General features: G+C 43.1%; 3 protein-coding genes across 3 annotated transcripts; all 3 read left to right on the top strand.

Annotated features, from left to right (window-relative positions):
• Positions 1-265: 265 nt before the first annotated feature.
• Positions 266-8,476, top strand: LOC140703664 (vomeronasal type-2 receptor 26-like). Its single transcript, XM_078386839.1, has 5 exons — positions 266-547; positions 2,804-3,610; positions 4,875-5,102; positions 6,367-6,493; positions 7,566-8,476. The coding sequence occupies exons 1-5, from the start codon at positions 266-268 to the stop codon at positions 8,474-8,476; spliced, it is 2,355 nt and encodes a 784-aa protein (XP_078242965.1).
• A 6,571-nt stretch (positions 8,477-15,047) lies between these two features.
• LOC140703663 (vomeronasal type-2 receptor 26-like) lies at positions 15,048-24,116 on the top strand. Its single transcript, XM_078386838.1, has 4 exons — positions 15,048-15,329; positions 19,406-20,212; positions 22,367-22,594; positions 23,982-24,116. Exons 1-4 carry the CDS (start codon positions 15,048-15,050, stop codon positions 24,114-24,116), a joined length of 1,452 nt encoding a protein of 483 aa, XP_078242964.1.
• On the top strand, positions 24,113-26,558 carry LOC144587178 (vomeronasal type-2 receptor 26-like). Its single transcript, XM_078386837.1, has 2 exons — positions 24,113-24,173; positions 25,278-26,558. The coding sequence occupies exons 1-2, from the start codon at positions 24,113-24,115 to the stop codon at positions 26,186-26,188; spliced, it is 972 nt and encodes a 323-aa protein (XP_078242963.1). The 3' UTR covers positions 26,189-26,558.
• Positions 26,559-26,869: the final 311 nt, after the last annotated feature.

Raw genomic sequence — 26,869 nt, 5'->3', positions numbered from 1 at the left:
AATTCCCCTTAGGTGGCTCTTGTGACTTCATAACCAAATACTGCAGCTTGTCAGGTTGATCTTTAGAAACACTGTGGTAACTTCACAAGCAACAACCAGTACCTCTTGGTGATGTTGGCAAGAATGCTGCTATTGGCACTCTTTCAGTGGGTGCGCAAGTTTTGAGTGTAACGTGCAGAGATTTATGTTTTCTTAAAGGATGCAAGAATTTCATACACTTGCCCAGTCAACCCCACCACATCCCTTTTATTCCAGTATAGGAGGCATGATCTTCTGGGACATCCTGCCCTTCTTGTTTGCTGTACGTGAAATCAATGAGAACCCAAAGTTCTTGCCCAATATCACCCTGGGCTACAACGTCTATGAGAATTATTTCAATCCAAGAATGACTTCTGAAGCTTTGGTGGACCTGCTGTCTGTGGGGCAGCAACATATTCCAAACTACGGCTGCGGAAGGAAAAACAGAATGCTGGCAGTCCTAGAAGGGGCCAACTCTGAAATCTCCACGCAGATTTCAACCATGCTGGACATCTACAAAATCCCACAGGTAGGACCGGTGTGGAGAAGGAGCCCACTCCCACTTTCCCATTTCTCCAGCAATATGTAGAATGCTACATTGAAGGACCTAGAGACAGTCATTACTAAAAGAAGGGAATGTACATTCATTTTGTCTTTTGTCTTCTTCCATTACCCAGTTTTGTGGCTTTTCAGACAGTAGAAATCAAGGTTGTCAGGTTTCATTCCTTAAAACCATGTCTGATCCAGAGAGACCATCAATGGAGTTCCGTATGGCAATCATCCTCAATCTGGTCTCCCACAGAGCTGGTGTACTGCCTAATAACCCTTAGAGGTGGGAACAATGGGAAATGTAGTAGAACATATCTCCAGGGCACGTGTAGGATGCAGAAGGTACACAGTTGGATGCTCCTGCAGAGCGTCCTTGGTAGAAACCTTAAAGTAAGGGGAAAATGTCAATGGAAAGTTATAAATTAGTGCCCGCCATATGAGATTTATCTGAAAAAAATTTTTATCACTTTGATTTAGAAAGTTTATTGTAGGATACTAAGCATTTACTAAACACATTTAGTAAATGCTTAGTAAACTAAAATGGATGGGGGCTCAGGTCACAGGACTCACTGTCAAGTCAGACTTCACTTGCATTGGTGACTTGACCCAGACTCAACCCGTTGTTGTTTGAATGAGTCAGACTCAGCTTGTGACTTGGAACCCACCCATCCCTTCCTTTTTTTTATTTTTTAGCAAGATGGGTGACAAAAAGGAAAAGGGGAATTGAGGTTAATGGGGAAAAGGTAAAACAATCATATACTAATGTCCATTCTATACCTATTGCCATATCAAAATTCCAAGTTACTCTATTTACTCTTTTCTGCCTTCTAGGTTTAAGTTCTCATTTCAATATATGCTATTCATACATTGCCTGTTGATTCAGTCCACTTGTAGAATAAGTCCCATCTTTCTGTTGCCTTTTATAAAGGACAGTCCTTCATTACTTCTGATAAAATGTCCATTTCCGCTATTTCCCGTATCTTCTCAATAAGATCTTCTTGTTTCGGTACCGTTGGACTTTTCCAATTTTTGGCATAGAGAATTCTGGCTGCAGTAACTATATATATAACTATATATTCCTTTGATTTATCTATGTTATCAGGTGTCATACTCAATAAGAACAGTTCTGGGGTTAATGGCACCTTACAGAGCAATATTTGTTGCAACATAGCTTGTACTCTTTTCCAGTACTGTTTCGCTACTCTACATGACCACCACATATGATAATAGCTTCCCACTTGTGCTTCACATTTCCAACACATATTTGATACATCTGTATACATCTTCGACAATTTTTCTGGAGTCATATGCCACCTATAAAACATCTTGTATATATTCTCCTTAAAATTAACCAATCTTGTAACCTTTATATTATTTTATTTATTTATTTATTTATTTATTTATTTATTTATTTATTTATTTATTTATTTATTTATTTATTTATTTATTTATTTATTTGATTTTTACCCCGCCCCTCTAGACCATGTCTACTCGGGGCATACTTTGCCATATTTTCAACCATTGATCAATATCAATATTATGCCCTATATTTTGTGCCCACTTGGTCATACATTCTTTAACCATTTCATCTTGCATTTTAATTTATAACATATAGTTATACATTTTCTTAACTATTTTGTCTTTTGAACCTAATAAAAGCTTATCAAACATCATTTGTTCTGAGTAGAAACCTTCTATTTTGTCTTTTGTATATCTAGATTCCAGCTGTGCTCTGGACCACCAGTCTATATAGATATTCTGTGACTCTAGTTCTTCTTTAGACCTTAATTCACCATCCTTTTAAAATAAATCTTAGTATCTTAAAAGTTTTGCTTTTGTCATGAGATTAAGTTGTGTAAAGGCCTCTAATAGGTGACACCCATACTGGTGTTTTATAGTAAATTTGTTGTATAATCTTTCTCCACATTCCCAATAGAGCTTTTCTTATCATATGTAAATTAAAGTGCTTTTGCTCTTTATCTTTTTTATACCACAGGTAAGCATGCCAGCCTAATGGTAAATCGTATCCTTCCAAAGAAACCTTGTTTTTAATAGGGACTTGGGACTTGAGACATGGCACTAAGACCTGGACTTGGGGCTCCGACCCAAACACTTGCAACATCCCTGTAAAGTACACAGCAGTTAGTAGCTGTGCTGAAAACTGCTTGAGATCAAGAAACAGCTGGGATTCGTCATTAAAATCTCTCTCTATGTATCTGTTTCCTTTTCAAACCAGGTCAGTTATGGTTTTATTACTCAGATTCCAAGGAATAAAGATCGCTTCCCCTTTTTCTATCAGACAGCTCCAAAACAAGAACCTCCTTTCCTGGGGATCATCAAACTCCTCCTTCATTTCAGGTGGACCTGGATAAATGTTCTCGCTCCAGAGAACGACAGTGGAGAAAGATTTGTCAGCAGTTTTTCATCCGTGGCCGCAAGCAATGGCATTTGTGTTGCATTCACGTACAGGATACCTATGATTAATGTTTATAGAAAGATAAATATGCTTTTTCTTCTTTTGAATACTAAAGCCAATGTAGTTATTTGTCAGTTGGACTCTCAAGCAATGACCACTTTATTGGTGGTAACGCAACAGGTTAAGATCCATTCCGGAACTGTTGGAAAAGTTTGGATCACAACAGCTTTGCAGGACCTCAGTGTGAGGTTGCTGTTCAAATTTGCTGATCTCCAGCACACCCATCTTTATTTGTCTTTCTTGATCCAGACAAACAAAGCAACACGATATGACAACTTTGATGAGCTTCTCTTTGACATTAAGCAATTTGAGCAGAAAGCCTTTCATTGTTTATTTTCCAAACACGGCATGTCTGTGAAAATCTGGAAAAGGTGCTTAGAAGGAAAGAACTGGGACAATCCAGACCAGGCTGTCATTGAGAGAATCCTGTCTCAAGACAACTACAGTATTTACAAGGCCATCCAGGCTGTGGCACAAACTTTGCGTGCAGCTGAGCTGTTCCGTTCCAATGGGAGGAGGAGGAGGCGCTTGGACAGACGGGCACCTCCGTGGGTCCCACCCTGGCAGGTACTTCTTTTTGTTCATTGTTCCAGGTAAAATCCCTATCAACTGCTGACATCTTGAAACTGGAGGAGCCTGTGACTCGGGCATTAGAGTTTCTGTGGGCTAGGAGGTGGCCCAGTTAACAATTCTCCACCTGCAGGTTGTCAGATGAGATGTAAAAACTTTCCTGTGACAAAATAGGAGTAGGTGGGTTGTTATGTATGTATGTTTGTGTGTGTGTGTGAATGTGTGTGTGTATCTATGTATATGTGTTTGTTTGTTTGTTTGTTTGTTTGTTTGTTTGTTTGTTTGTTTGTGCCCAACCTTTTTCCTTCAAAGGACCCAAGGCAGCTTACATAATTAAACAGACAGGAAAAGCCTGCCTAAAGAGAAAGGTCTTTTATACAATCATTAAATAATTGAACTACAAGGTCTATAAGGCCATCAAGTCCAAGCTTCTGCTCAGTGCAGGAATCCAGATCAAAGCACGTTTGACAGATGATTGTCCCATTTTCTCTTCAATGCCTCCAGTATTGCCTGCATGAGGAAGGATAGCAAAGTTGGATCCAGCCTGGTTTTTCACAGGAGAGAGTTCCAGAGTTTGGGAATGAACCCAAAGGCCAATCACAAGACAAAGCCTGCAAAAAGTGGTGTTGAGGGAAAGCATATGCCAAAATTACCGTAACATTTCAGTCTTTCACTACTTAAAAAAGCAGTTATTCTACATATGTACCATTTACATCTGTCTGCTGTTTACATACCATTTGCCGTCTACATATGTCTAATTTGCTCCTCTAAAGTGGGAGAGATCACTAGAGGCTGGAGTAAATTCAACTGCTGCCCATTTTATCCTATTCTCCTAGGCTTCATTGTTCCGAATGGTGAGACCAAGAGCGGCAATGAAGGTTTCAACTAGGAGTACTGCCTTCTTGGTGGTTGTCACAGGACTTTTGGTGCCCCTTTTTGGTAATCCACCAGATCTCGTCTCCCCAGAGGTTTAAAAAACTGCTCAAAACCAAACTATTCAAGGAAGCCTTTAATGATATTCTCTTTCTCCAATTTACTATTGGAGTTCATTGCCATTATTTAGCCTTCCCTTGGTTTATGTAATTGGTGTGCTGATTTGTTTCATTTCTTGTTTTGTTTGGGGTGGAGGGTAGGGTTTTATTTTAGAATGAAAGACCACCTAGAGCTGTGGTTTCCAGTAAATGGAGCAGTATATAAATGTCAAACGTCCAGGGCTGAATAACAGGATTCCCTGTGGGTTTAATACGCTTGCTTCTTCTAGCTTCACCCCTTCCTGAGACTCTTCCAGCATTACAATGTTTCCATGAACGGAGATGAGTTCCGTGAGAATCAGGATTTGGCAGCCGACTTTCATATCGTGAACTGGGTGAGGTGGCCCAACAAGTCCACTGCTGGAGTAGATGTTGGGCGCATAGAGAGATGGGACTCCTCTGATCTCAAGATCGCCGTTGATGACAGTGCCATTGTGTGGCCCACATGGTTTAACCAGGTGGGGGGAAAACCACTTGTTTCCTTTTATTCTCTTCAACAGATCTTACCAGGAAATCCCAAGCATATCTACTCTAATGTATATCCCTCTGAGTTCAGTGAGGCTTACTCCTACATAAACGGGGAAGACCTTCCAGCATAAAGCAAAAATGAAGCTGATGAGAATGATGCCTTATGAAAACTTGTGGACAGAAACTACATATTTGCGGGTAGCGTGCAATGAGGTTTTTACTACAGGTCATCTACAAATGGGCACAAAATATGTTCTGCTGTAATGTGATTCTCTGTACCCCAGCAGGATGTCTGAAGCAGCCACTGACCCACAGCATTGCACCTGGTCAATGCTGAGATAGCTGGCATTGGCCTGGCCACAACATGGTTATCAGCTGAGGGGCACCTTCAGCGGATCATGTTTTGTCCCCTGTCGCATGAGTGAGAGCTCAGCTGCCCTGACCCCAGCGCTGTCAGAAACCAGGAAGCTTCCTAGCTCTGGGTGGCCAGAATGGAAGCCCTAATATGAATCTAGTGATTATGTATTAAGTTCCATTTTAAAGCACTGGAGTCCCTATGAAAGAGATTTAGTTTTTCACCAGTGTGGAGTCAAGGTCTTTGCATGTAAGGAAGACTGTCCAGTGTGGGGAAGGGGGGACTTTATGCCATAAATGCTTTCTTTTAAGCCGAAACATATCACGCTCCTCATCCTTTCTTGCCCCACAACTGTTGTCCTCAAAAGATAGGGGCAAGGAGCACCGATCCGTACGTCAGAGCCCCGGACTCACTGGGCACTTGCGTAGGTTATCCATCCACTGATATGGCAGTGGGGGAAGGGCTGTGTGGCAGCTGTCATTTGGGGTCCGACTGCCTGATGCCCAGGACCCAGGGTGGAAGGCACCGTCTATCCTGGGGATGTCAAACCAACCAATCATGGTGCTAGGAATCAGGAGCTCCTCCCATATTTGCTCTGGATTGGTCGATTAAAATAGAAGCTGCTCCTGGGAAAAGATAAGGGGAAGTCGGCTCAGTCCTGTTTGCTAAAGTTTTTTCAGATCCACTCTCCCTTTGTTCTTTTGGCTCTGTAGGATGGAAAGAAAAAGGTCTAGTTTGTTCTGTCACTATTTTGTTGGGGCAGTTGGAAACATGAGGATAGATCTGGTCAGACAAGGAGTTGGGTTAAGCTTGATCTTCTCTAGTGGATCCCCTGAATCCCTTATTAATATTAAAAACAGCATCCTAATGAACACATTTTCCTGGATGACCTTTTGTAGACTGCACCTTTCTCTAGATGTACTAAAAGCTGCCGCCCTGGACAAGCCAAGCTGACCAAGGAGGGAGAGCCTGTCTGCTGCTATGACTGCACCCCCTGTGCTGAAGGCGCCATCTCCACTCAAGAAGGTGAGTGACTGAAGGGCAAAACAACAGGGAAGATCTGGCTGTAGATTTCCTGCTTCCTGCAGCAGGCTGGGCTTCTAGGAGCCCTGAGGTGTTTCTCAGCTCTACAGTTGTAGGATTATATGATTTACGGTATTCAGGAGGGGAATCCTTAAAGATGAGGACAAAACAACAAGGAAGATTTAGATTTCCTGCAACAGGTTAGACTTAATGGGCTTTTGGGGTGCTTTCCAGCTCTCTGGATCAAGGATTGTATGATTCAGGGAAGCCACTGAAATCCACAAACACCAGCAGAGCTTCAACAAAAAAGAAGAAAAGTCAGGCTATGGACTGGCACCTCCAATCAATTTTCTTTACAGTGTGAGGCAGTTAAGAATTAACCAGTCCTTCAGGCACAGAATAACAGTAGAAATTAAGAATGGGAAAGGGGTCATTAAGTAGTAACCAGTTTACCCCTTTATTAGCTGCTCTTTTGATCTCTTTGTTTGGCAACCAGCCCCCCTCTTCCTTTATGGGTTTCCCTGCAACTTTTTTTTCCCTCTCTTGTTGGGTCAGCAGCTCAGCTAGGGTAGTTGAAAAGAAAGTCTCCAGCGTTTTAGCTCCTTTTCAGCTCAGTTTGAGCCAGACTTGCATCCTGAGAAATAAAAGCCATGTACTCACAGTCATAAGAGTCAGGAAAAAAAGTTTCTCCAACCTTCCACAGTGAAGTTATGCAGGTAGATCACCAAACATGGCGTCACCTGGATCAGACCCTTTCTGAGAAATCAAAGAGTTGCGGAAGACACAGATTTACCATTGCCCTGTCTTTCCCGGATTGCACAAACAGGCTCAAAATACTAGGTGTTTAATAAGATTTGAGGCTTTAAAGAGACTGTATAAGAAAGACATCTGTGCCTGGAAAGAGTTGGTGGAGACCGGCCATAGAGGCACAGAGAACGGGGAGCCCTGTGCTAAATTGGTGTGGTCTGTGGACGGTTCTTACTCTATCTATATCCTTCCCTCCTCTTGTTCTTCGGGCATGTAGTTTTTCTCATATATTTTATTGGAATGTTGAAGCTTCTGTAATTTTTTCTAGATTCAGACAACTGCAACAAATGTCCAGATGATCAATATTCAAATCAGGACCGAGACCAATGTGTTGACAAAGTTATCAGCTTCCTCTCTTATGAACAACCTTTGGAGATCTCCCTTACTTTCTTGGCCCTGTTTTCATCTCTAAATACACTCTTGGTGTTAGGAATATTTGTGAAATACCGAGAAACTCCCATTGTCAAAGCCAACAACCGGGACCTCACCTATGTCCTCCTCGGCTCCCTCCTATTTTGCTTCTTGTCCCCCTTTCTATTCATTGGCCGACCACAGAGAGTGACCTGCCTTCTCCGACAAACTGCCTTCAGTGTCATCTTCTCTGTTGCCATCTCTTCCCTGTTGGCAAAAACCGTCATGGTAGTGGTAGCCTTTATGGCCACTAAGCCAGGGAACACAATGAGGAAATGGCTGGGGAAGATTTGGGCCAACTCCATTGTCCTTTCTTGTTCTGGTATTCAACTGGGCATCTGCATTGTTTGGCTGGGCATCTCTCCTCCATTCCCAGACTCAGACATGCATTCCCAATCTGGGTTGATCATACTGCAGTGCAACGAAGGCTCTGTTGTGATGTTTTATAGTGCCCTTGGCTATATGGGCTTTCTGGCTGCCACCTGTTTCACCCTGGCGTTCCTAGCCAGGAAGCTGCCTGGGGCCTTCAATGAAGCCAAGCTGATCACCTTCAGCATGTTGGTCTTCTGCAGTGTTTGGGTGTCCTTTGTGCCCACCTACCTCAGCACCAAAGGGAAGTACATGGTGGCCGTGCAGGTCTTTGCCATCCTATCCTCCAGTCTGGGGTTACTGGGCTGCATCTTTGTCCCCAAATGCTACATTATTGTGTTTAGGCCTGAGCTGAACACCAAGGAGCTTCTGATGCTGAAAACAAAGGATGGCACTTGATTCTTCATTAAAAATAAATGAATTGGCAGTGGTCCGGTGGGCCAGGTAGGCGGGGTATAAATTAAATTAAAATAAATTAATAAATAAATAAATAAATAAATAAATAAATAAATAAATAAATAAATTCTTGTCCTCTGTAGATACAGCAATGTTCATATGTTTCCTTAATTGACAGCACTTGACATATATTGAGATGAAAACTAGTAGTAAACAGAAAGACAAAGGTATCCTACCACCTTGTACGCTGAGGGGATGCAAAATGACCTATTTGAAGTCAGGACTTGTAAGTGTACTACCGATGCGTAGCACTGGTCACCAAGAACACGGTTGTGTATGACATAAGCAAGTCTAGACCTGAAAGGTGTATGTGGGTGAGCTCATGGCTCTGAACTCAATTTGTTTTGTGGGGATAGAATTCATGACTCTCTTCTCTTTGTGCCCTACAAGGGGAGAAATGTTACATGACATGTTCTTCTGGGAGCATGTGACAGATTAATAGCCAAGGTGCACTGGATTGTCCATGGCAAAAGTGTTAGCCTGCCTTTCTTGGCTCCATGTGGCTACTTGAAATGTAGGAGAATTTCATCTTTGGTTTGTACCTTGTGTTCTAATGATCCATGTGTCTATGTGCAATGCCAATAAAGAACGGGAGGGGAAGATGCGTTTGGTGAAAAGCAGTGTATTCTTAATAAAAATAAATAAATGAGGGGACAATGAATGGAATTGTTCTTTCTCTGACCCACATGAAAGTATTTCAGTGGTTTCTAGCCTTGGTCCTCTAATGGTGTTGGCTTGCAGTTTGAACATCCTCAGCACTGGCTGGGGTTCCTGGAGTTTGAAATGTGACAACATCTGGTGACCCATGCTTGTGAACTTGTGTATGTTCTGTGCCATGAAGTCAGAGCCAACGAATAACAACCCTAATTGATATTGAAGGAATCGTTTTTACCAGGCCTGCTCCCTCAGGGGTCTCCATGCCCAAATGGGGTCCAAACCCTGTTCTCCAGAGTCCTAGTCCATTATTCCCTCCAGTCCACCAAATTGGGACTCCTTGTGAACTAATACCCTACAACTACTGGCCTTCTGCAACTCGCCCTCAGGTGGACACCATCCAATGTCAGTGGCATGGTGTACCATAGTGGGCGTATCTGGCAGTGGCAGCAGTGGGATTAGCAGCTGGAGGCAAGGATGCTTTCAGTTCAGTTTCCACAGTGCCCACAACATAGGTTTACTCTGAGGCAAAGAACGTAATGACAGATTTTACGGTTGGGAAAACACACCTTAAAATGACAAACTTTCTTTTAGCATCTGCATTCATCAACTTGATGAATTCATCCCACTATTTTAACTGCACAGAGTTAACTCTCAGCAGATTGTAGCTCTTGTTAAGGTCTGTTTTTCTGCCCTCCCAACAGTAAGAGCATCATGAATTCTTTAAACGGTATTTCTCTGCTCCAGACATTTTGACATCCTTCTCTCAAGCCAGTGTGATGCCATTCCCTATGGGCTGTAATAATATTCAGGAGATATGGGCTCAGGTTCCTACTCAGTTGTGGAAAGCCATTAGGGTGTGGCAAAAGTAGACTGCTCCCGAAACATCTCATACACTGAAAAGCTATCAGGGTGGCATAAACTGGGGGTAACTTCTCAGCACATAACAAGAATCCTCAGAGAGAGGACAAAGCATTGCCTGCCCAGGACCATCCCACGGGAAAGTAAGGAGCTCCAAATATGTGTTGCCAGAGACAATCAAGTGGAGACAGGCCTAGGCCTCACTCTGACTGAAACCTGAAAATAGGTCTCATTTTCAGAGGGGTTGGGGGAAGAGCCTTGAGATACTTTATACTCTAAGAAACTGTACTTTGTATAAACTATTGTGAACATTCAATCACTTATTTTCTATCTTGGAGGAAGGCCCCAGAAGACAGACATAGATCCAGACATGACTAGGGAAGAGTGGGTGACCGATGAAACATGGCCTCCTAGAAACCGCACCCATGAGATAGTGTGTGCCATTTTATGTTCTAGGAGGGCTTATCTGGCACTAGTGGCAGATGTCGTGAGCCTGAGGTGACGGTGAGCGGTCATTTAAATTTTCTGCAGCATGCCCAACAGACACTTGCGGTGAGGTATTGTGGGGAAAGGAAAGGCTGTCTTTGAACATCAAGGCTTCCCTCCCTTCCAAGGCGGAGAGTACTCTCTCTATTACCTCACGTAACATCTATATGCGGGGCAGCAAGAGAGACCACCCCACAGCCTAGGTGTGCTTCGCTACATTGCCACAGATAGGCCTAGCGTGGACCACAGGCTAACAGTTCTAACTCAGATTTCCCTAAAGTCCCTCACTCCATAAGGCTTGCAGAATGACTGAAGTCAGATGTCTCGGTGGCCAGCTGAGAGGAGCTATGGAAAAGTGCACTTTTGGATTGCAACTCTCAGAATCCTCTGGCAACAATGGTGGGTGGCCTCCCGAGACGTAAAAAGATGGAGTCCTCATTTCTCTTCCCTAAAGGCCTGCCAAAAATACCCAAACTGCTCTGTTTGAAACCCATGAAGCAGACTCTACTACATGTTTTCTCCTGCTGCACATGGAACCATTTGCCAGAGTTGGCATCAGGGATTCTTCAACCCAATAATTTTCAAAATCACAGTGATTTTTTAAACTTCTTTTCAAAGTGCAACAAGGGATGTTTCCAAAACACCGCCTTTGAAACTGATGTGAGAACCTCAAAGCAACTCACTAACTTTTGATATTCATAGCCTGGAGAAGCTAAAGCCTAAATACCTCCTGGACCACAAAGCACCTGGCACTGAGATTTATCTCCAACGTGGTGTGGTTGCATCACTGATGCCTGGAAAGGCACCAGTAATATTATGCTGATAGCAAGATTTACATTATGTATCCTATCTGAAGAAATATCGGGTGCCCCAAACAAAAAATTATAATAATGAAACTGGTCCTTGGATCAGCACCAAATTTGGCTCAGATGTAGCAGAAAATATTGGGTTTTCTTATAAATTGCCAGTATTAGAAATGGACTGAACTTTTGACCCTGCAACTCAAAACCCCATTCAATGACTGTGAAAGAAAACATTAACTACTTTCTGGCCAAACATTGAACTTCTCTCTAAAAATATTTTTAAAAGATATTTTAAAAGATGGACAATACTATTCAGCAGCTTATACATTTAAGCTGTGAAACTCCTTTCTTCTTCTTTGTGTGATGTTAAAGCAAGTTTTACCCAGTTTTCTCATGGGTAGTGTACCTGGTTACCCCATGGGTAAGGGGACAGCAGTAACAGCAGCCAAGGACAGTTGGCATGTGAGGGGAGAACATTGGGGTGAAAGTTAATGAAAACAGAGGTAAACCCCCTGATTTCCCTTCTTTCTTCCTTCCTTCCTTTCTTTCATTTATTTATTTATTTATCCTGTTTTATTCTGAGCAGCTTACAGTCCGAGTATAAAACAAAAATTAAAACAACAATATCAACAACATAGAGAGGCAAGGTCCAAGAGGGGAAAACACAGGGAACCAAGTGATGGAAGGGGGGAAGCCTGTGTGAAGAACCAAGTCTTCAGCTTGTTCTTAAAAACTCCCAGTGAGAGTGCCAGACAAATTTCAAGAAGCAAGGTGTTCCAGAGGTGAAGGACCATTATTGTCCCTGTCTCTCTTTAATTCTTTCACATAATATGGATGATTTTGACCTTGGTTTCCAGTGATACTCTTTGCTAATTCCAACCTCTTCCTTCATTTTTTTTAAAATTTGAAAAAGCAAAGGGGCATCTTCTGTAAAACATTCAGAAAACATGTCCATAAAGCTTTCGGTCCCATATAGTGCCTCATCCTCAGCTTACTTAACTGAAAGAAAGGGTTTAGTAATTGGAACATTGCTTTCCAACCTGCACTTGGCAGAACAGGAATGGCAACAATAGTTTAACTGAGAGGTTGAAGGTTGTGAGTCTGTGTCCTGAGTACACTCCTGTACCTAAGTGGAGTCCTGGACCCTTCGTGCATGGTAGGAGAGGAAGCTGAACACCTTCCATATGCGCTGTCTCCAACACATTTTTGGTATCACTTGGCAGGACAAAGTTCCCAATAGAGTAGTCCTAGAATGGGCAGGAATTTTTAGCATGCATATATTACTGCAACAGTGACATCTACGTTGGCCTGGTCGTGTCGTAAGAATGGCTGACGGTCGGATTTCAAAACATCTCCTGTACGGACAATTAGTGCAGGCAAAGCACCCTAGAGGAAGACCACAGCTGCGATACAAGGACATCTGAAAGCGGGATCTGAAGGCCTTAGGAATGGACCTCAAAAGATGGGAAAACTTGACATCTGAGCGTTCGGCCGGGAGGCAAGCGGTGCAGCATGGCCTCTCCCAATTTGAAGAGACACTTGTCCAGCAGGCCGAGACAAAGAGGTAGTCCCCAAACCAGTAAAAGCAGGGAGCTGGACAGGGCACAGTTTGTATTTCTCTTCAGTGTGGAAGGGATGGTCACTCTCAAATTGGCCTTCTCAGCCACACCAGACGTTGTTCCAAGTCCTCTGTTCAGAGCACGTTACCATAGTCTCTCGAGACTGAAGGATGTCTACTACTTAAGGGTGTGTATATTTCTCCATTGTACATGTTGTCCATACTCACATCTTTGGTTTCCCATTTCATTAAGTCCAAAACAGCCCTTCAAAATATTTTGGCACAGAGGGACTATGGCCACATCAAACAAGTTTTTGCTTCTGTCTTCTCCCAGTAACCATAGTACAGATAATATGTCCATCTTTTATAATCCTCTAACCCTGGTAATTCTACATGAGGGAAATTTCTGATCGTATTTCTGTATAGCATACGTATATTTCACCTCCTATTTTTAAGTCTGTAAATCAATTCTTTTTAGAACAACAACAACAATCCTGGTTTATAACTGTCGTATATTGTTCAGAAAGCCAGGAAATGTTACTACACAGTTTCGTCCCTGCGTTGCCAGCAGGAAAAAGGATGCCAAGTTTTACATGTCAAAGGACAGCCTGAATGTTGATAGCAGCAGTCCAGATGGTCTACAAGATACCCTCTTCTCCTCATTACCATTCACGCTTGTTGAAAAACAGTCCTGACCGTTGCTTTGTGATTGGGTGAGAAGTGTTTAATTGATGGAAAAATGGAATCAGCTTCTGGGATTTTGCTTTGCATGGTATCACTTTGTGAAGGCAAACGTCCAGGACTGGCCACTGACTGCCCTAAAGTCCTCCATGGGATTTCAATTCAGATGTCTCTCTCTTTACCTCAGATGAACAGTGGCTGGGGAAATTACATTTTAGATTTTAATTCCCAGAACCCCTATTGCCACCATGGACAGTAACATCCCTGGAAAAAAAGCTCTGAGACTTGGCCAAATTTTCCTGAACGGTTCTCTCTGTCGCCCATGAAATATTCTACACACCATTGAGTCACACAAACATATTTACTCCAGGTACACACCTGCACACAAACCCTTCTGGCAAACCAATTGTGTTCTAAGAGTCATGTTTGCCTCCTCATAATTATGGAAATCATGGTGATTTAGTCAAGTTTTCACCAAAGCTCATGGGGCCGTGTTTTGTCAAATCTCGACACTGAAACGGATACAAGAGTAGAGTCAGATACTTCTCATCTATAAAGTCTGGAAAAAAATATAGTGCATAAATACTTCCTGGGCCACTCAGCATGTGGGACTGAAGCTTTGAAAAGTCAGGGGCTGTGCCAGAGTGAGGCTTCATTGTATCAACTCCCCCCCAATCCCATCTCCTTAGATTTGGGGCAGCAATCCCGGATTCCTTTCTCTTCAGAGAAGGCACCACAGTTGTGCTCTTGTGGAAATGTTCAGCTTCTAACTAGTTAGCTCTGAGTCTAGTGACAGGGCACTGAGGAGCAGAGGATGGAGAGAGCTTTCTCAGCTGTCTCCTACACGGCATGGTGGCATCTGCTGATGCTTATATTGTCACTTTTTTCTTTCTGTGTGAGACTTAAGAGACAGTGCCCCTGGAAGGAGATCAGGGATCGAGAACCTCCCTTTAATTATTACAGTCCAGGAGATTATCAAATTGCTGGCATCATAACTACCACAAATACTATATTCCTACCATATGATTTCTCCAAATCTCCCTTAACCGACTTTTACTCGTAAGTACTGGTGACCGAAGTTACACTCTCTGTTCATCCCATTATATTTTTCTCTGTGTGTGTTCCCTCTTGTGCCTACCTTTCGTCAGTCATGTATGTCTTTAGCCTCATCTCTACCTGAGGGGAAAGGTTTCTGGGATTTGTAGAAATTCCCCTTAGGTGGCTCTTGTGACTTCATAACCAAATACTGCAGCTTGTCAGGTTGATCTTTAGAAACACTGTGGTAACTTCACAAGCAACAACCAGTACCTCTTGGTGATGTTTGCAAGAATGGTGCTATTGGCACTCGTTCAGTGGGTGCGCAAGTTTTGAGTGTAACATGCAGAGATTTCTGTTTTCTTAAAGGATGCAAGAATTTCATACACTTGCCCAGTCAACCCCACCACATCCCTTTTATTCCAGTATAGGTGGCATGATCTTCTGGGACATCCTGCCCTTCTTGTTTGCTGTACGTGAAATCAATGAGAACCCCAAGTTCTTGCCCAATATCACCCTGGGCTACAACGTCTATGAGAATTATTTCAATCCAAGAATGACTTCTGAAGCTTTGGTGGACCTGCTGTCTGTGGGGCAGCAACATATTCCAAACTACGGCTGCGGAAGGAAAAACAGAATGCTGGCAGTTCTAGAAGGGGCCAACTCTGAAATCTCCACGCAGATTTCAACCATGCTGGACATCTACAAAATCCCACAGGTAGGACCGGTGTGGAGAAGGAGCCCACTCCCACTTTCCCATTTCTCCAGCAATGTCTACAATGCTACACTGATGGACCTAGAGACGGTCATTACTAAAAGAAGGGGATGTACATTCATTTTGTCTTTTGTCTTCTTCCATTAACCAGTTTTGTGGCTTTTCAGACAGTAGAAATCAAGGTTGTCAGGTTTCATTCCTTAAAACCATGTCTGATCCAGAGAGACTATTAGTGGAGTTCCGTATGGCAATCATCCTCAATCTGGTCTCCCACAGAGCTGGTGTCGTTTCGTTTAGTCGTGTCCGACTCTTCGTGACCCCATGGACCAGGGCACGCCAGGCCCTCCTATCTTCTACTGCCTCCCGGAGTTGTGTCAAATTCATGCTGGTTGCTTCGCAGACACTGTCCAGCCATCTCATCCTTGGTCGTCCCCTTCTCCTCTTGCCATCACACTTTCCCAACATCAGGGTCTTTTCCAGGGAGTCTTTTCTTCTCATTAGATGGCCAAAGTACTGGAGCCTCAGCTTCAGGATCTGTCCTTCCAGTGAGCACTCAGGGTTGATTTCCTTTAGAATTGATAGGTTTGTTCTCCTTGCAGTCCAGGGGATTCTCAAGAGTCTCCTCCAGCACCACAATTCAAAGGCATCAATTCGTCGGCGGTCTGCTTTCTTTATGGTCCAGCTCTCACTTCCATACATCACGACAGGAAAAACCATAGCTTTGACTATTCGGACTTTTGTTGGCAAGGTGATGTCTCTGCTTTTTAAGATGCTGTCAAGGTTTGTCATTGCTTTCCTCCCAAGAAACAGGCGTCTTTTAATTTCGTGGCTGCTGTCTCCATCTGCAGTGATCATGGAGCCCAGGAAAATAAAATCTGTCACTGCCTCCATATCTTCTCCTTCTATTTCCCAGGAGGTGATGGGACCAGTGGCCATGATCTTAGTTTTTTTGATGTTGAGTTTCAGACCATTTTTTGCACTCTCTTCTTTCACCCTCATTACAAGGTTCTTTAATTCCTCCTCACTTTCTGCCATCAGAGTGGTGTCATCTGCATATCGGAGGTTGTTGATATTTCTTCCGGCAATCTTAATTCCGGCTTGGGATTCCTCCAGTCCAGCCTTCCGCATGATGTATTCTGCATATAAGTTGAATAAGCTGGGAGACAATATACAGCCTTGTCGTACTCCTTTCCCAATTTTGAACCAATCAGTTGTTCCATATCCAGTTCTAACTGTTGCTTCCTGTCCCACATATAGGTTTCTCAGTAGATAGATAAGGTGGCCAGGCACTCCCATTTCTTTAAGAACTTGCCATAGTTTGTTGTGGTCCACACAGTCAAAGGCTTTTGCATAGTCAATGAAGCAGAAGTAGATGTTTTTCTGGAACTCTCTGGCTTTCTCCATAATCCAGCGCAAGTTAGCAATTTGGTCTCGAGTGCCTCTGCCTCTTCGGAATCCAGCTTGTACTTCTGGGAGTTCTCGGTCCACATACTGCTGAAGCCTACCTTGGAGGATCTTGAGCATAACCTTGCTAGCGTGTGAAATGAGTGCAATTGTGCGGTAGTTGGAGCATTCTTTGGCACTGCCTTTCTTTGGGATTGGGATGTAGACTGATCTTTTCCAATCCTCTGGCCACTGTTGGGTTTTCCAAACTTGCTGGCATATTGAATGTAGCACCTTAACAGCATCATCTTTCAGGATTTTAAATAGTTCAACTGGAATGCCATCACCTCCACTGGCCTTGTTGTTAGCCAGGCTTTCTAAGGCCCACTTGACTTCACTCTCCAGGATGTCTGGCTCAAGGTCAGCAACTACATTGTCTGGGTTGTCCGGGATATCCACATCTTTGTGATATAATTCCTCTGTGTATTCTTGCCACCTCTTCTTGATGTCTTCTGCTTCTGTTAGGTCCCTCCCATTTTTGTCCTTTATCATGTCCATCTTTGCGCGAAATGTTCCTCTAATATCTCCAATTTTCCTGAACAAATCTCTGGTTTTTCCTTTTCTGTTATTTTCCTCTATTTCTTTGCATTGTTCATTTAAGAAGGCCCTCTTGTCTCTCCTTGCTATTCTTTGGAAGTCTGCATTCAATTTTCTGTAACTTTCCCTGTCTCCCTTGCATTTTGCTTCCCTTCTCCTCTCTGCTATTTCTAAGGCCTCGTTGGACAGCCATTTTGCTTTATCGCATTTCCTTTTCTTTGGGATGGTTTTTGCTGCTGCCTCCTGGACAATGTTACGAGCCTCTATCCAAAGTTCTTCAGGCACTCTGTCCACCAAATCTAGTTCCTTAAATCTGTTCTTTACTTCCACTGTGTACTCATAGGGGATTTGGTTTAGATTATACCTGAGTGGCCCAGTGGTTTTTCCTACTCTCTTCAGTCTAAGCTTGAATTTTGCTATGAGAAGCTGATGATCAGAGCCGCAGTCAGCTCCAGGTCTTGTTTTTGCTGACTGTATAGAGCTTCTCCATCTTTGGCTGCAGAGAATATAATCAATCTGATTTCGGTATTGCCCATCTGGTGATTTCCATGTATAGAGTCGCCTCTTGTGTTGTTGGAAAAGAGTGTTTGTGATGACCAGCTTATTCTCTTGACAAAACTCTATTAGCCTTTGTCCTGCTTCGTTCTGAACTCCAAGGCCAAACTTCCCTGTTATACCCTTTATCTCTTGGCTCCCTACTTTAGCATTCCAGTCCCCTAGAATGAGAAGAACATCTTTCTTTGGTGTCAGTTCTAGAAGGTGTTGTAAATCTTCATAAAACTGTTCAATTTCAGTCTCCTCAGCAGTGGTGGTTGGTGCATAAACTTGGATTATTGTGATGTTGAAAGGTCTGCCTTGGATTCGTATTGACATCATTCTATCATTTTTGAGATTGTATCCCATTACAGCTTTTCCCACTCTTTTGTTGACTATGAAGGCTACTCCATTCCTTCTACGGGATTCTTGCCCACAATAGTAGATATGATAATCATCTGAGCTGAATTCACCCATTCCTGTCCATTTTAGTTCACTGATGCCCAGGAAGTCGATGTTTATTCTTGCCATCTCCTGTTTGACCACCTCCAGCTTCCCAACGTTCATAGATCTTACATTCCAGGTTCCTATGCAGTATTTTTCTTTGCAGCATTGGATTTTCCTTTCACTTCCAGGCATGTTCGCAGCTGAGCGTCCTTTCGGCTTTGGCCCAACCACTTCATTAGCTCTGGAGCTACTTGTACTTGTCCTCCACTCTTCCTCAGTAGCATGTTGGACGCCTTCCGACCTGAGGGTCCCATCTTCCAGCGTCATATCTTTTAGCCTTTTGTTTCTGATCATGGGGCGTTCTTGGCAAAGATACTGGAGTGGCATTGCCAGTTCCTACTCCAGGTGGATTGCGTTTAGTCGGAACTCTCCACTATGTCCTGTCCGTCTTGGGTGTCCCTGCACGGCATAGCCCATAGCTTTTCTGAGTTACTCAAGCCTGGTGTACTGCCTAATAACCCTTAGAGGTGGGAACAATGGGAAATGTAGTAGAACATATCTCCAGGGCACGTGTAGGATGCAGAAGGTACACAGTTGGATGCTCCTGCAGAGCGTCCTTGGTAGAAACCTTAAAGTAAGGGGAAAATGTCAATGGAAAGTTATAAATTAGTGCCCGTCATATGAGATTTATCTGAAAAAAATTTTTTATCACTTTGATTTAGAAAGTTTATTGTAGGATACTAAGCATTTAATAAATACTAAAATGGAGGGGGACTCAAGTCGCGGGACTCACTGTCAAGTCAGACTTCAGTTGCACCAGTGACTTGACCCAGACTCAACCCGTTGTTGTTTGAATGAGTCAGACTCAGCTTGTGACTTGGAACCCACCCATTCCCTTACCTTTTATTTCTGGAAAAGGAAACCTTGTTTTCAATAGGGACTTGCGACTTGAGACTTGGGACTTGGACCTGGACTTGGGGCTCAGACCCAAACACTTGCAACATCCCTGTGAAGTAAACAGCAGTTAGTAGCTGTGATGAAAACTGCTTGAGATCAAGAAACAGCTGGGATTCATCATTAAAATCTCTCTCTGTGTGTCTGTTTTCTTTTCTAACCAGGTCAGTTATGGTTTTATTGCACAGATTCCAAGGAATAAAGATCGCTTCCCCTTTTTCTATCAGACGGCCCCAAAACAAGAACCTCCTTTCCTGGGGATCATCAAACTCCTCCTTCATTTCAGGTGGACCTGGATAAATGTTCTCGCTCCAGAGAACGACAGTGGAGAAAGATTTATTAGCAGTTTTTCATCCGTGGCCACAAACAGCGGCATTTGTGTTGCATTCACCTACAGGATACCTATGATGAATGTTTATAGAAAGATAAATATGCTTTTTCTTCTTTTGAATACTAAAGCCAATGTAGTGGTTTGTCAGTTGGACTCTCAAGCAATGAGCATTTTATTGGTGGTAACGCAACAGGTTAAGATCCATTCCGGAACTGTTGGAAAAGTTTGGATCACAACAGCTTTGCAGGATCTCAGTGTCAGGTTGCTGTTCACATTGGCTGATCTCCAGCATACCCATCTTTATCTGTCCTTCTTGATCCAGACAAACAAAGCAACACGATATGATAACTTTGATGAGCTTCTCTTTGACCTTAAGCAATTTAAGCAGAAAGCCTTTCGTTGTTTATATTCGAAACACAGCATGTCTGTGAAAGTCTGGAAAAGGTGTTTAGAAGGAAAGAACTGGGAGAATCCAGACCAGGCTGTCACGGAGAGAATCCTGTCTCAAGACAACTACAGTATTTATAAGGCCATCCAGGCTGTGGCACAAACCTTGCATGCAGCTGACCTCTTCCGATCCAATTGGAGCAGGAGGAAGCGTTTGGACAGACGGGCACCTCCGTGGGTCCCACCCTGGCAGGTACTTCTTTTTGTTCATTGTTCCAGGTAAAATCCCTATGAACCGCTTACATCTTGAAACGGGAGGAGACAGTGACTCAGGCATTAGAGTTTCTGTGGGGTAGGAGGTGGCCCAGTCAACAGTTCTCCACCTGCAGATTGTCAGAGTAGACTTTGTCTAGAGAGGCGGGGTATAAGTCCAAATAAAGTAAAGATGGGATGTAAAAACTTTCCTGTGACAAAATACGTAGGGTTGTTTGTTTGGTTGTTTGGTTGTTTGGTTGTTTGTTTGGTTGTTTGTTTGGTTGTTTGGTTGGTTGTTTGGTTGGTTGGTTGGTTGGTTGGTTGGTTGGTTGGTTGGTTGGTTGGTTGGTTGGGAGGGAGGGAGGGAGGGAGGGAGGGAGGGAGTTTGGGAGGCAGGCAGGCAGGCAGGTATCTATTTATTTTTACCATATCTTCCTGTTTCAAAGGAACCAAGGCAGCTTACATAATTAAACAGACAGGAAAAGCCTGCCTAAAGAGAAAGGTCTTTTATACAATCATAAAATAATTGAACTACAATGTCTATAAGGCCATCAAATCCAAGCTTCTGCTCAGTGCAGGAATCCAGATCAAAGCAGGTTTGATATTATTGTACCATTTTCTATTCAATGCCTCCAGTATTGCCTGCTTGAGGAAAGAAAAGCAAAGTTGGATTCAGCCTGGTTTTTCACAGGAGGGAGTTCCAGAGTCTGGGAGTTGTTACATATACACATGGCTTCCAAGATGGAGTAGATGTGAATGGTTTTGTCTGCAAAGAGCTTTGCAATTTCTTCAAAGCAAGCTACAGTATGCTTTGTGGCTTCTCTTGATGTTAGAAACAAACAAACAACAAACAAACAAACACAGTCTAACGTTCTGCTGACCTGGTCTCAGATACGCTTGTGGAATCTCCTAATGTCATTGGGTTGAATTTTCTTGGCCCCCACCAACCTCTTCTAAGTGCTAAGAGGTTTTGTTTCATAGCAGAACATACAATGGTTTGCATTTATCTTTCATGTACTAGATGTGATGGTGATAATGGGGAGTACAGAGGTACTCATTGAGTCTGTTTTTCATATGCTGTCCACTAAACAATTGTTAATGGCTTGTTTTAATATATAAAAGGTCCCTTTTCTTGACTACAGGCATGATTTGCTGGGGGATTCTGTCTCTTGTAGTAAAAAAAGAAAGGAAAGAAAAAGCAAGTTACATCCATTAAATCAATTCAATTTAACTGAGTTTGGAGAAGGCATTTTTCATACTCTAATAAAACCTCATATTTTCTGAATAAAAATCCCAGAGCCTCCCATCACCTGCATGAGGTTTATCACTCTTGTAGTCCAAACAGGGTTGGCAATTTATTGATTTATTGACTTCATAGATTGAGAAGTTTTGAAGAAGAGCCCCCCTTGGGTAAAACATAGAATGCGAGAGGCGGGGTGGAAATTCAAGAATGGATCTTAGGTCTCTTGTAACTGTAAAAACTGGAGTTAGATATCAACTGTGGTCAAACTAAATTCTTAGGAGGTACATATTCCTCATGATTAGCTTGCATTTCTCTCCATATTATCATTATCACAGTGGATTTCAGACTTGCAAATGGAGCCTAAGACCAATCACAAGACAAAGCCTGCAAAATGTGGTGGTGAGGGAAAGCATATGCCAAAACTAACATTTCAGTCTTTCACTACTTAAAAAAACAATTCTTCGACATATGTACCATTTATGTATGTCTGCTGCTTACATACCATTTGCCGTCTAGATATGTCTAATTTGCTCCTCTAAAGCGGCAGAGATCACTAGGGGCTGGAGTAAATTCAACTGCTGCCCATTTTATCCTATTCTTCTAGGCTTCATTGTTCCGAGTGGTGAGAACAAGAGAGGCAATGAGGGTTTCAGCTAGGAGTAAGGCCTTCTTGGTGGTTGTCACAGGACTTTTGGTGCCCCTTTTTGGTAATCCACCAGATCTCGTCTCCCCAGAGGTTTAAAAAACTGCTCAAAACCAAACTATTCAAGAAAGCCTTTAATGATATTCTCTTTCTCCAATTTACTATTGGAATTCATTGCCATTATTTAGCCTTCCCTTGGTTTACGTCATTGGTGTGCTGATTTGTTTCATTTATTGTGTGTTTAATGAGCTTGCTTCTTCTTCTAGCTTCACCCCTTCCTGAGACTCTTCCAGCATTACAATGTTTCCATGAACGGAGATGAGTTCCATGAGAATCAGGATTTGGCAGCTGACTTTCATATTGTGAACTGGGTGAGGTGGCCCAACAAGTCCACTGCTGGAGTAGATGTTGGGCGCATAGAGAGATTGGACTCCTCTGATGTCAAGATCGCCATTGATGACAGTGCCGTTGTGTGGCCCACATGGTTTAACCAGGTGGGGGGGAAACCACTTGTTTCCTTTTATTCTTTTCAATAGATCCTACTAGGAAATCCCAAGCATATCTACTCTAATGTATATCCCTCTGAGTTCAGTGAGGCTTACTCCTACATAAATGGGGAAGACATTCCAGCATGAATGAAAAATGAAGCTGATGAGAATGATGCCTTATGAAAACTTGTGGACAGAAACTACATATTTGCAGGTAGCCTGCAATGAGCTTTTTACTACAGGTCATCTACAAACGGGCACAAAATATGTTCTGCTATAATGCAATTCTCTGTACCCCAGCAAGATATCCGAAGCAGCCACTGACCCACCAGCATTGTAGCTGGTTAATGCTGAGGTAACTGGGGAGCCTGCTAGCATTGGCCTGGCCACATCATGGTTATCAGCTGAGGGGCACCTTCAGCGGCTCATGTTTTGTCCCCTGTCACATGAGTGAGGGCTCAGCTGGCCTGACCCCAGCGCTGTCAGAAACCAGGAAGCTTCCCAGCTCTGGGAGGCCAGAAAGGAATCCCTAATATGATTCTAGAGATTATGTATTAAGTTTCATTTGAAAGCACTGGAGTCCCTATGAATGAGATTTAGTTTTTCACCAATGTGGAGTCAAGGTCTTTGCATGTAAGGAAGACTGCCCAGTGTGTGTGTCGGTGGGGGGGAGGGCTGTGCGGCACTTGCTATTTGGGATCTGGCTGCCTAATGCCCAGGGCACAGGGTGAAAGGCACCATATATCCTGGAGATGTCATACCAATCAATCATGGGGCAGGGAAGCAGGAGCTCCTCCCACATTTGTTCTGGATTGGTTGATTAAAATATAAACTCCTTCTGGGAAAAGAAAAGGGGAAGCCAGCCCAGTCCCGTTCGTTAAAGTTTTTTCAGATCCACCGTCCCTTTGTTCTTTTGGCTCTGTAGGATGGAAAGAAAAATGTCCTATTTGTTCTGTCACTATTTTGTTGGGACAGTTGGAAACGTGAGGAAGGATCTGGTCAGACAAGGGGTTGGGTTAGGCTTGATCTTCTCTAGTGGATCCCCTTTAAGGGGGTCTAGCACAGGAGACTGTTAACACTCTGCCCTAGGAGTGCTGGAAAGGGTCACACAGTGGAAAAACCATTTTTGTGACCTTGGTTACAAATCAGCTGGCGGTTGGCTTTGCTGATATTGCTCCATCTTCCATGCTAGTCCCAGTACATATTTGGCAGCTGTTACCAATAAAGTTGCAGCCCATTTTTACTTCCAATGCCTGTGTGTTTTGTGATTATTTCATACTAGGCCAAGACCACTGCCTGATGGCTTGGACAACAGAGCCATATAAATAAAATCCTTTATTAATATTAAAAACAGCATCCTAATGAACACATTTTCCTGGATGTCCTTTTGTAGACTGCACCTTTCTCTAGATGTACTAAAAGCTGCCGCCCTGGACAAGCCAAGCTGACTAAGGAGGGACAGCCCGTCTGCTGCTATGACTGTGCCCCCTGTGCTGAAGGCGCCATCTCCACTCAAGAAGGTGAATGACTCAAGGGCAAAACAACGGGGAAGATCTGGCTGTAGATTTCCTGCTTCCTGCAGCAGGTTAGGCTTCTATGAGCCCTGAGGTGTTTCTCAGCTCTACAGTTGTCGGATTATATGATTTAAGGTATTCGGGAGAGGAATCCTTAAAGATCAGGACAAAACAACAAGGAAGATTTAGCTGTAGATTTCCTGCAGCAGGTTGGAGTTGATGTGTTTTGGGGTGCTTTCCAGCTGTCTGGATCAAGGATTGTATGATTCAGGGAAACCACTGAAATCCACAAACACCAGCAGAGCTTCAACAAAAAAGAAGAGAAGTCTAAAACTCAACAAAGCCTGGTTCACTGCAGTGAAAAATACTGCCTGCAAAAGGTCAGCGAACTCTACCCAGCCAGAAAGACCGGTGGTCACCTGACAAAAAAGACTAGCTAAACACAATAATATAGCACTTGGGGGGGCACCCATTAGAGGGGGAGAGGTGCCGAACCACCGAATCAGCACTTCATGCCCATATCTAATTCTGGGTTTTCAGGACAGTTGTCATTAAGGAGGACCACTTGTGGTCCTTTTAACTCACACATTCAAAATGGGACATTTTCATGTATGCTGCCAAGAGTCCTAAGAAGGAATAGCAAAACATCAATTCAATATTAAGAGATTTAGTAATTTAAAAAAAGAATAAAAAAAGCATTGCGGATTCTATTAGGTTTAGGGTTAAAGAATAATAGAAATACTTCCCTGCCACTCTACTGCTATTCCAGGGTGCTTGATCTATAGACCTTCTTTTTTGTTGGGAGTAACTGTCAATGTCATAAAAAAGGACTTCCTCAGCCCTTTTATGCCAATGTGTTTTTGGGAAGGTTGATGCTTAGGTTGAACCCAAAAAACTTCTTCCTGGCCACTGAGGATGAGAAGACACCTATTGCACCACATCAGTGGACCATAATATCAGTAGCCTGTTTCCCACAGTGGACAAACACATATATCTTGGAAATCCATCACCAGAGTGAGAAGGCATACCTTTTTCCTGAGAGCTATTGCTCTCCGCATCTGCTCTTCCCTTTACATATTGCCTCTATATCAGAATGATCCATATAGCCATCACACCCCTCTTGTGATATATACACTTTCTGATATGTTCTTAAAAGCTTCTACAACTCATTTCAGATGCAAAAAACTGCAACAAGTGTCCAGACAATCAATATTCGAATGAGGAACGAGACCAATGTGTTGAAAAAGTTATCAGCTTCCTCTCTTATGAAGAACCTTTGGGGATCTCCCTTACTTTCTTGGCCCTGTTCTCATCTCTAAATACACTCTTGGTGTTAGGGATATTCGTGAAACACCGAGAAACGCCCATCGTCAAAGCCAACAACCGGGACCTCACCTATGTCCTCCTCGGCTCCCTCCTCCTTTGCTTCTTGTCTTCCTTTCTATACATTGGCCGACCCCAGAGAGTGACCTGCCTTCTCCGACAAACTGCCTTCAGTGTCATCTTCTCGATTGCCGTCTCTTCCCTGTTGGCAAAAACCGTCATGGTAGTGGTAGCCTTTATGGCCACTAAGCCAGGGAACACAATGAGGAAATGGCTGGGGAAGATCTGGGCCAACTCCATTGTCCTTTCTTGTTCTGCTATTCAACTGGGCATCTGCATTGTTTGGCTGGGCATCTCTCCTCCATTCCCAGACTCATACATGCATTCCCAACCTGGGCTGATCATACTGCAGTGCAATGAGGGCTCTGTTGTGATGTTCTATAGTGCCCTTGGCTATATGGGCTTTCTGGCTGCCACCTGTTTCACCCTGGCGTTCCTAGCCAGGAAGCTGCCTGGGGCCTTCAATGAAGCCAAACTGATCACCTTCAGCATGTTGATCTTCTGCAGTGTTTGGGTGTCCTTTGTGCCCACCTATCTCAGCACCAAAGGGAAGTACATGGTGGCCGTGCAGGTCTTCTCCATCCTATCCTCTAGTCTGGGGTTACTGGTTTGCATCTTTGTGCCAAAATGCTACATCATTGTATTCAAGCCTGACCTGAACACCAAGGAACATCTGATGCTGAAAAATCAGGATGGTAACTGATCGTTCATTTGTTTTTCAAAATGTTGACATCACTCTGTCCTCTGTAGCTACTGTGAAGGTAACATCTTTTTTTAAGAGTCAACGGATCTGTGTTAACCTAGTTTGTGAACGAAAATAGAAATGATTAATAAAATAATAAAAAATGAATGATTTAAACATTAATACAACTAGAATAAAAGAAACAATTTCTTATAAGGACTGCTTCAACCTCTATGAATGTCCCAGGTAGACCAAGATGTTTGTTGCCTGTGCCAGAAAGTTCACAAATGGTTGACATACTTCCCGACTTCCATGCTTTCATGGCACTGAAGTCAAGTCAAGTCGCTTTACTGGCATCTCTAAAGAAACATATAACACAACCGGCAACAGTCCTCACCCGGATGAGAAGTGTTTGCCCAGTTAGAAAGGAAACAAAGAGGTCTGGTAGCATAAAAACTAATGAAAGATAGCAAAATGAGCATAATTCATTTGAAAGAACAGCTAGACATCAGCAGCGAGGCTTTGGCAAACCTGGGAAGTTGTTAATTACATCCCATGAGGGCAGAACAAGAAGTTTGTTGAAATTGTGACCTACCTCATTGTATTAATAGATATATATATTTGGCCATCTGCCTGTGTGAGCAGAAGATCCAAAGTGTGCTGTCCTCAGCACATCCTGTGGAAGAGAGTGAAGGCTGTGTA

The sequence above is a fragment of the Pogona vitticeps genome, chromosome 2 (assembly GCF_051106095.1).
Source record: "Pogona vitticeps strain Pit_001003342236 chromosome 2, PviZW2.1, whole genome shotgun sequence".
Taxonomy (NCBI): Eukaryota; Metazoa; Chordata; class Lepidosauria; order Squamata; family Agamidae; genus Pogona; species Pogona vitticeps.
The sequence above is the reverse complement of the archived record's forward strand: the minus strand, read 5'-3'. Positions and strand labels throughout refer to the sequence as shown.